The sequence below is a fragment of the Amblyomma mixtum genome, chromosome 8 (genome assembly GCF_055824585.1).
Source record: "Amblyomma mixtum isolate Tamu chromosome 8, ASM5582458v1, whole genome shotgun sequence".
Lineage (NCBI taxonomy): Eukaryota > Metazoa > Arthropoda > Arachnida > Ixodida > Ixodidae > Amblyomma > Amblyomma mixtum.
In genome coordinates this window covers 44,270,965-44,281,521 of record NC_143019.1, presented here as the reverse complement: position 1 = coordinate 44,281,521, position 10,557 = coordinate 44,270,965, and the positions used below count along the sequence as shown (strand labels likewise).

General features: G+C 50.8%; 1 protein-coding gene across 2 annotated transcripts in view; it reads right to left on the bottom strand.

Annotated features, from left to right (window-relative positions):
- Positions 1-7,592: 7,592 nt before the first annotated feature.
- The window catches only part of Reph (Regulator of eph expression), a 140,020-nt gene continuing 137,055 nt past the window's right edge, over positions 7,593-10,557 (bottom strand). For both annotated transcript variants that reach the window (XM_089557173.1, XM_089557172.1), the window contains one exon: positions 7,593-9,691. In XM_089557173.1, the coding sequence (XP_089413299.1) occupies positions 9,671-9,691 (21 nt within the window). In that variant the 3' untranslated portion in view covers positions 7,593-9,670. The remainder of the gene's footprint in view (positions 9,692-10,557) is intronic.

The window sequence follows — 10,557 nt, the reverse complement described above, 5'->3', positions numbered from 1 at the left end:
AGGCTAATTGGAGAGATATGGGAGAGGCCTTTGCCCTGCAGTGGGTGTTGTCAGGCTCAGGATGACTATGATGATGGTATCACGGACTGTAGGAACTAATCAGAGGCGCAGGAAAAGTGCCGTGAGTGATGACATCGTGATTTTAAAACCAATCAGAGGTGTATGAGAGGTCACGTTAAGGGTAACCTCATGATTCTGAGAACGTCACAATCGCCGTACGTCACTTGATCGGTACGTAGTCTCGAGGCATACGAGTGGTCACGTGAGCTGGTTAAAACACCGGCTCTCAAATTGCAAACGAGACATTAGCAGCTTTGCTGTAATTAGCCCATTTTCCGCTCCCCATCCATCACCCGAAAGGAGGAGAAAGCACGGATACAGACAGACAGACGACGCCAACGCTCGGCGATGTGCGTGAGGTAGACCATGGGTCTTGACGCGGGTACAAACAGCCGCGCGTAATAGCGCGCAAATTTACGTCACGTACGCAGTGGCAAGAGAAGAAAGGCAACGGGCGGCAAGAAGCAGCGACATTCCAGCCTTGGCAAGGCTGCGCCCGCGCGCGTGCGTGCGTGCGTCCGTGCGTTCGGGCCTCTTCTCTGCCGCTGGAGCAATTTCCCCCCGCTCCTCTCTATTCAAAGACAGGCCGGCGATAAAAACGAATGCGTGGTTTGCTTGCGGGACAGCGCGCCGTGTCGCTCGCCGGGGCTTCCCTTTGACAGATGCGTGTTTGCCGTTGGCTTTTCAAAGCGCCGTCATCACCCTCCTCCCGGTCGTTCTTCCATTTTCGGAACACCGGTCTGCTGAAAAGCGGCGCCCGAAAAGCCGCCGAATAGCGGCCAAATCCGCTCCCCTCCCCTCGCCGCTTTATTCCAGTCTTTTAAATCTTTTCACGTCGTGTCTTCACATGCGGCTGCGGGTACTGTGTTCGCGAATGACGAAGAGCTGTAGAGGGCGGAAAGAAAAGAGGGGGGGGGGGGGGGGGACGAAATGTGGCAGCGCACCCGCTCGTCTATTCTGCCCGACGAGATTTCCGACCGGCAGCTCCGGGAGCTCGATTGACGAGCACGCCACCGCTGCAGCGCTGATTCGACGGAGGCAGCGGAGTCATTTTGGGAGCGAATGCCCTGCTGCGCGCTTTGCTCACTCGCTAACATTCAGGGACTGGAAGGGAAGAAGGCGGCAGCAAAAAAGGCGAAGGAAGATGGCGGGGGAGGGGGGGGGGGGGAAGAGAGAGAACGCGTTCTGATTTGCTGCCGCGCCGTAAATGGAGAAAATGAGACGTATGACCGGACAGACATCCATCTATGCACGCAACGCAGGCAGTCGAGGTTTGCAGAGCCGCCCCGGCGCGCAGCGCGCGTTCTTAGACGCGTGCCTGCAAATGAATGAGAGAACGACTGTCGAGGGAGAAAGAGGAAAATGGATGAAAGTCGCGTTTTGCGTCACAGTATTTGCGCAGGAGGAACGCAAAAGAAAGCTTGACGGCATGAGACGAGGTCAAAGACATGTAGCGATCAAGACTTTTTTTCTTGTGTGTGTGGGAGTTTGTTCGGGCGAGGTAGGAGGAATCACTTTTCTACCTAGCGACAAGTAAAGGCTGGGAATCAAAGCATTACGATCAGGAAACTGTACACGACGCTACCGTCTGTGTCTTGCTTTTGAACGTTGGTCTTTGAACACGAGGAAAACAGTCACTCACTATAAACGCGAAAGGAGCAAAAGGTTATTAAGCTGTCCTCTAGCGCACTCGCTTTACAGGACAGGGTATGCTGCCGAAGCCCTGAAGGAGATTTCCTTCCCAAAAAATACAAAATACTTACGGTTGGCAACGGAAACAAACTTGCTCTTCAAAACAAGCGACGTTCTAGTAGTTTCGAAGACTTTAACCGAGGTTTCAACCTCCTTTATTTGCTAACATCAAAACCTCCGGTTTGCTAACCTCAAAACCACACCTAACTGCATCAAGTTACTGTTCTCTGAAGCTGGAACCTACTTCTATCGCCAAGAAAGCATTCCGTATATACAGTGGTCGAAACCTACTGCGGAACTTGGACAGCATACCGTGCCCCTAAAAGAGCGCGCGCTAGAGGACAGCGTACTCAATTTTTACTCCCATATAGCTCATTCGGGTTTCGAGTGCACGGCGGTGACCTAAGCAGAGCAGGCATAGCACAACCATCGAAGCGGACCCTCCTTGTAGTAGTAGTAGTAGTGGTTTATTGAAACAAAAGTACAAAAGAAAGTGAAAGATGTCACCGGCCGCTGCCAATGCTCTCTGTCTGATATCTTAAGCACCGGAGCTGCCGCGGCAAATGATATCTTCTGATATCTTAAGCACCGGAGCTGCGGCCGGCGGAAATAAAAGGGACAGCGAGAGGATAGGGAGAAGTGCAGAAAGGAGCGATAGCGAGAAAGGACAGGGGACAGCTATGAGTGCATTATTTTCAAAACCACTCCACGTTCACATTTTCCGAGCGCTGCAAGGGAAAGCATCGAGAACCGCGTCCTTAGCGAACAGACGAAAGATAGACGCTCGCTCCTTGACGCCTCATCTGCGCTCCCGGCCCCCAGGGACTCCAGGGCAATGAGTTAGCCGATCAGGCGGCCCGCGCGCTCTCGCCCCGGGCACTCAAACTTGCTGTGGATGGTGGTGGTGTGACATTTTTATTTGAACATCCTTTCTGTTAGGCGTTCAGTACATCCTGGGCCAAGGCGACGAGGGCACTTTGCAGTCTCAGATCCAGGGAGGCGAGCCACATGGGCCACGGTGGGGGTGGGGGAAAGGATAGGCGGGGGACTGGAAGGCTGCGTGGCACTGTGTAAGGCAGTGTTCTATGTCTGCATAAGTGTGTGGACAGTTTGGGCACTGAGGTGTGGAAGTGTACCGGTATAGGTAAAGTTTGGCTGGTGTGTGTAGGAGATTGAACTGTATTCGGCGAAGAATGCGAGCTTCACGGATCGATAAAGATGGGTGCGGTGGTGGTAAATCAGCTAAATCCAATTTTTGCTGCGCGTAGTATTCGTCGACAGTACGTTTGTAAGCCCTGACCGCCTGCTCCGTCGGTGGGCTCGTCCATGGGATCACCGGCGCCCGGTGTACAGTTTCGCAGGCAAGCTGGTGAGCCAGCTCATTGCCGGGGATGCCCATGTGACCAGGGATCCACCGAAGGGTCACCGGTCGTGGGCTTAATGCTAAGAGGGCGGCATCTAAGGCCGATCGGGTAGGGAAAGGGAGGGCTCTTTCATGGAAGGCACGCAGAGCTGCCTGCGAGTCTGTATAGACAACGTATTGGGGGGAAGGGAGTAGGGTGGCAAAGTATGTGATGGCATCGGCGATCCCGTGTATTTCTAGGGCGAGCGTGGAGGGTGGGGAGGTGTATGGGCCGGTTGTGTGAGTGCTGGTTGTAGAGAGGGAAGGCTGGAAGCCTACTTCGAGCTCACCCACATTCAAAGACATCAGAACATATTATAAGGACAGTCATCGTCGCTTTCCGGAGTCCTGTAAGGGTCTCCCGACAGCAGGCGAGCGGCTCTTTCTGAAAATTTTTACAAATACAGTGCTGTGCCCGGCAGTATTGAAACACTTCAACACAGTATTTAATGATGGCTGCAGCCTGTGTGGAGCGACGACGTTCTCGGACGTTTTCCACATGGTCTGGACCTGCCCTTCCAATCCCCACCCATCTCAGTCCTTCATCTCCCACCCTTCTAGGTAGGCCTGGCAGGCGGCGCTACTCAGCTGCCATGACCTGCAGTCCCAATTAAAGGACCTTGGTCGCCAGGGCGCGAGCGGCATTAGAAGTCATTGACACATAGTTTATAAAGACCTAGGCCAATGCTGCCTGGGCCCAAGTACTTCATTGTACATAATAGTCAGTGGTGCTTTAGTTATTTAACAACGAGTGCGGGAAGTGTATGATCTTCGACGGCAATGGTGAGCGCCCAGATCCTGAAAAGGGTAGGGCCATCAAGGAGTTTCCCCGACCTGGAAACATCGCTGAAGTTAGATGCTTTTTAGGCATGAACCACCTCGCAAGGTTCCTTCCTGACGCTGCGTCTATGTCGGCTCCTCTACGCAGCTTCCTCGGCAAAGGCAGCTTTTGGCCTTGACAAACCCAACAGAGGAAAACTTTGACAAGATCAAGACTACAGTCAGCTCGAAAAGGTAGTGACGGTTGTCATTTGCGCGCACGCAGTATCGCTTTTGGCGCTGAGTATACTTCGGCTTCAGGTGTTCACTTCAACGACTGCGGCGCCGCGAGCGTGTGCATTTGACGATAGAAGCTTGGCTGTTCGGTGCGCAATAACGTTGAGAGGAGAGAGCGGGGACAGGACGCAGGCGCAAGGGTCTGTTGCACGCACATAGGCAACCTGTGCCGAAGTTTCCCGTGTTGACCGCAGCACACAACCCAGAGAGAGGAGCAAGCGTTTTTCAGGCGCACCGTAGATTTTCCGCACCACTTGCATACGTTTACAGACACGTGCATCCCCGCGCACTGTAGAAGCCACATATGGTGTGCGTTAGCTAACTAGGCTACGTCGACAACACCTGGGCAATGAATGTTATCAGCCAGACGAGAGCCTCAAATCGTTCAGAATGTGTAGTCGCGTTTGTAGCGGCTCCTGACGGCACCAGTTCTTAGGCGTGCACTGGAACAATGCAATGCCGCCCAATATTCTAGTTCACTGTAGCACTAGGTTCACTTTTCCCGCGTCCTGTCTCCCCGCCATTTTTTTGTTAACACGAGCGCCCGCGGCTGCAACTTCGTCAGTGGTGCTGTCGTATATCGTGATCAGTTTGTACATCATGAGCCATTATACAAAAACAAGCTCCAACACTCGTAAGATATCTTTTACATGTTCCAAATGTGTCGATGTGGCTTTCAATCTTTTCTTTCGTTCCTTTTTTTTTCAATCTGCAGCTGTCATCGATCACACACCAAGGAAACAGTGCGCCACAGAGAGTGACAGCAGCAGCTGCAGTTCTCGAACGAAACGCTGCGATGACTTTAAAAATGCACATCAGTGTGACAGGCAAACGGTTGTTCCCCTTTCAACCTTTATGGCATCGCGTGACATTTTCACCTGCTGCGTTCCTAGATGCAGTCAAACGGCATCGAGCGGTCCAGGCTTCGCTCATGGGTGTATGTCTGACATTAAGAATGCATTCTTACTTATGCCAACATGAGAGCGAAAAATATTAGTTGTGCCAGATGGCTTGTTCCGTTCGAGATCGGTAGCGAAAATATTAGCGTAAGCAAAATGACAGCCGACCATTCCTCACCTTTCTCAGCAACAACGCTGCCTTATCTTTGCGTTGCAGTGTTCTACCAAGCTTTTTAGCTTTTTTCTTCAATGTGAACAATGCAGACATTCCTTAGTGCGTTGTGGTGCTTGTGGTAAGGTTTGGCGCCCCAAATCTGCACACAGGGGCTACGAGGGACGCGTAGTGCAGGACGCCGCATTTATTTCATCATAAGTGCATTGTGGTGGTTATATGGTTTGGCGTCCCAAATCTGCACATGGTGGCTATGGGGACGCGTAGTGCAGGGCGCCATTTGTTTCATCCCAAGTGCATTGTGGTGGTCGCATGGTTCGGCGTCCCAAATCTGCACATGGTGGCTATGGGGACGCGTAGTGCAGGGCGCCATTTGTTTCATACCAAGTGCATTGTGGCGGTTATACGGTTTGGCGTCCCAAATCTGCACATGGTGGCTATGGGGACGCGTAGTGCAGGGCGCCATTTGTTTCATCCCAAGTGCATTGTGGTGGTTATATGGTTTGGCGTCCCAAATCTGCACATGGTGGCTATGGGGACGCGTAGTGCAGGGCGCCATTTGTGTCATCCCAGGTGCATTGTGTTGGTTATACGGTTTGGCGTCCCAAATATGCACATGGTGGCTATGGGGACGCCGTAGTAGTAGTAGTGAATACTTTTATTGCCCAACAGATAAAGGCAACCCCCCCCTCCCTCCCCCAACCCTTACGCCGACGGAGCAGGGGTGCCCCTTCAGATGCTGGCGGGCAGGTCTTCCCTGCGGCCAGTTGGATGAGCAGTAACTGGACTGGAGCTCGGGGACAGAGCTGCGCAGCATGCTCTCCCAAGATTACCTACCACCTATATTAGATAGTGGGCCCATTTCGATAAGAATAGATGTCCTTGTAATATAGCTTCACAATTAGTCCAAGTACTTTATTTTACTTTAAATTTCGGTGGCATGTTTTATTCTCTACAGTGATGCGCAAGATACTACAATGCATAAATTCCCATATAGTATTCGCCTACGACCGCTAAATAACTTATAACTAAATTTTTCTGTCATGCTGTTGCAGCGTCAACAGCCAAACGATGTGTGTGACGTCAAAGTGTGGTCATACGTCACGCGAGGCATGTAAAAACGTCGATACAATCGCTGCTTCATCGTTTTAATTCGCTACAGTGCTGAAGCCAGCCTTGAGCCGGAATGACAATGAATGCAGAATCAGCGATGCTGTTTTTTCATGTCTCAAGTGGCCTCTAACCACACTTTGACGTCACTAATCTTTGAGGTCACAGTCATCGATCAGTTGCCCAAACCGAAACAGCACGAGAAAGAAATTTTTATAAATTATGCAGCGGTCGTAGGAGAATATCAGTTGGTAATCCATGTATAATAATGCCTTACACGCACCCGAAAGTCAGGTCTGTACACTCCTTTCAGCGAAGCGCATATCCGGCCCTTCAATCCCTCTGTTGTGTGCCGTTATTCGTATAACGGCCCCCGCTCAGAAGCGATGACGTGGCTGGACTGCATTGTACAGCACAGGCGCGACTACATCGCGGCTACTTACCGTAGCACCAAATCGAAACAGGTACCCTCACTCGTTCAGCACGCTTTCTGGCTTGTCGGCTGGCAGACTCCGTCGCAGCTAAAAGCTGGGCCTGTAACCTTTTTTGAGAGATCAGCCTCAAAGGTGGCAGCAAGAGCACGCACAAACGTGGCTTTTGGCACATTAGAGAGATAGCACAGCGGGATCCGCTACCCGCAGCCGCTTCCGCGAGGCGCCACTGCGCTTTCGCAGTACGCCCCGAGGGCGACAGATGGCGCCACGTGCCCGTCAGCTGCCACGACCAATCAGCGCGTGCGCAGTGGCGCCACGGGGAAGCGGATCACGCTTTGCTACAACTCCATTAATAAGCAGTCTGTCCTTGCAGTAGCCCGTACAAGCTGCCCGGTTGCGTGCGTTCCTGTCTTGCTCGGGACCAGTCTCGTAACACTAAGTATAAATGAATGCTTCGGTAAGCTGATAAGACCTAATGAGCTCACAGGCGCACTGGGTTTGTTGTGTGCCTCAGTGACTCCGGCGGAGCGATTGCCGAGAGGCCAATGTAAGGCTAATCCTGCCTGTCCATTCACACCTGCACTTCCAGCTGCACGTAACGGTTGAAGGCAACGAATATCCATGATTTACGCTATGAACTCGAGCACCAGGTGCTGTGTTGTAGCAACTAGTGGGCACTGCCGAGTGCAATCCACCGTCGTATGACATACGAGCTAGGCACACCCGCCCAAAGAGTGAAGGCAACAAAACAGACAAGACACGACTGGTCATGTTTCTCAGACATTTAATGCCTCACAAAAGAGTGGGAAGGGGGTTAAAGTGGCTGGTGATGCAATACATGGGGGATAGGTCGTTTCCCACATATACTGAAGTATAATACATGCTGTTCCTTCCATGTGTGTATATATAGCGATTTATTTATAGTATTTATATTCATAGACAAAAAAATTAATGTCCACACCAGGTAGTCTCGCAATCTTTTTTTTTTCTCGAGAAACAACTTGTGCTTGGTAGCGGCTCTTTTTTGCTTTAAGTCAAAAGTAAAGACTCGACAGACACACAGGACTTGATCCCCATTACCATTCAGGGACCGATCAGGCAAGAATCTACAGCTCCGTGACGCATTCTATCTCGCTTTTCTTTGGCCGAAACAAACCTAAGCACACTAAACACGTTCCGGACCATGATCTTCCAGCTCTTGGCTGTCACAACTCTTGGTCCGCACGCTGGCAACAGAGACGGTGTCGCTTCCAACCTCACACACATCATCATCATCGTCCTTCCCTGCTTCCATCCTTAGTGTATCTTTCAATCTTTCTCTTTTTTTTTCTTCAAACCCCTCTAGTTTTGAGGATTCTGCCAGGCGGTGAACCTTGCCTTGGCAAACGGAGGCATCCTGAGTTTCGAAGGCAAGAAAAGGTACAGCTTGAAGTCGAACTCTTTCCAAGAGCAAAAAAGTGGTACCCCACTCCGCTAGGGAAGTGGGGCTGAAAGGCCAAGCATCCGTCACACTGCGGAAAAAGGCTTTTTTTTTTGTCACTGACGTCACAAAACGAACCAACAGAAAAATAGACATGGTCAAAGAACGAACAGCGTCTACACACTTCCTAAGGCGACTCACTTTTTTTTTTTTGTTTTCTCGGACCACTGTGGCGGCGAACGGTACCAGCCAGCCAGGCGGCCCAGAGTAACGGCCCGTAGAGGCGGCTTCAGAGCCCCGTGACGGGGTCTCCACAATGAACCAAGTTTAGCCTAACGAGCCTACAACAGAGTCCGTGAAGGCAACATAGGTACTGGGAGAAGGCCATAAACTACGCTGGGGTGGGGCCGCTGAGGGAAAAGAAAGTAAGGGTGGAAGGGGGTTGGGGAGGTCAAACAGGGATTCCCTAGTGCGTCCTAGTGACGAGACTCTCTCGCATCGACCCCAATGACTTCTCGCATCCATCTAGTGGACTCCAGTCTGCACCCAGAGCAGACCTCCGCCAAAAGGCCACGGGCGGACACCTTGACGGGTTCCTCGCCGTGGCCCGGGGCAGGAACAGCAACTCTCCTCGCGTCCGGCGTTGTCGTGACCGGGACACCCGAAGCAACTCTCTCCACACTCTTCTCGGCAGCTTCGCTGTCTCCAAACTCGACTCCTCCCGTATCTCAGCGTCACGCACACACACTTTGTGGACCTTTCCTTCTCCTCCGTCCTGCTCGCCACGCTCCAGAAAGGCTCGCTCACTTCATGGCGTCGTCGTCATCACCACCCTCATCATCATCATTTTCGCATACACGAAAAAGCAAGAGGAGAGAAGGCAGAATGGAAGGTAGATAAAAAAACAAGCCTCACGTCAACGTTCAAGACAAGAGAGAGAGAGATGAGACATCAGAGAAACTGGATAAGACAGTCAATAAAAAAAAAAGGAAAACGCCAACAACAACAATAACAAAACCAAGAGAGAGAAACAAAAACAAACATTGGGTTTGCACTTTGTTGAAGTCCTTAGTAAAAAATTGTCCTAAGCTTGTCTTTTTTTTTTGTCGTGTTTTGGGTGTACGTGCGTGTACATGTGTGTGTGTGTGCACTTGTGTCCCGTGGTCGAAGCTGCACCGGCACCAGCACTGGCTTCTTGATATCCCGGAGGGTCAGAGGTCATGACCTTGTCTTCTTCTCGCTTCTCTTGTTTCGCTCTTCCCTTTTTATCTTCCGTCTCTCCCTTCAATGTGTAACTTGTGCGTCCACAGAAACACTCACATTAACACAGTTCTCTACACATGTCTGGCTCACTGGCTTCTTCCAAGCTCTGTCATGCTGCTTTGGTAAGATGCACGTCCGTCTCGATCCTGGCTCCACAGGCTCTCACAACAGCTTCACCCTGATCTGCGAAAACAGAGGAGAAAGAAAAAAGAAGTCAGATTTAGTACACAAAAACAATACTCGTATTATACAAAAGGCCGGACATCAGCGCCGACACCTACACACAACACGTCAACACGCACTTCATCATAAAGGAGCAGCTGAAGGTGCCTCCTTAGTGAATGCTAGGCGAATTAGCGCGCTCAAAGGTCCGAGATAGTGAACGCTTCAACGCGAGTGACAAAGCTCGCTGCTGAGACGGTTCATCAGGAAGGTGTAGAACTGCAAAATAGACTCAATTCTGTCGAATTTATCGCTAAAGAGAACATCTAAAGTATGATTTAAAAAAAAGAACACAGGAAAATACAAATCCGCCCAAAAACCACCGTCCCTCTCTCATATACATCTCCGGCTAAAACATGCAGCATGCTTTGGATACTAACGACTAATGATTCAGGACAGACTTCGGGAGAAAAACTTTAGAGCAGTGCCGCTTGCGATGGTGCTTATGCTAGCACTGGCTCCTGTACGTAAAAGCTCCTTCTAAAGGAGTATGAAATGATAGTCCGCAGAATAAATAGTGAAGAATGGTCCGAAGGTCCCCGTTACAGTTTTTTTTTGCGCGCGGAAACCGTACCTGAACCGCAAATGCTGCCTCCGCAAAACCCAAAGGCCAACGCATAGAATAGTAAGTGTTAATGAATGCGTGCAAAAAGGCAAGTGATAATATCTTCAAATGTTTACATAAGAAGACATGTTCAGTTAAATTTTTATCCGAACAAAACTAATAGTGTGCGATGACTTATCCTCTCATTATGCAATGTAATGTACCCGAGACCTACTGACTGATAAACTCGCAATGCAAATGCGCCCAGAACAATGGCGACCGG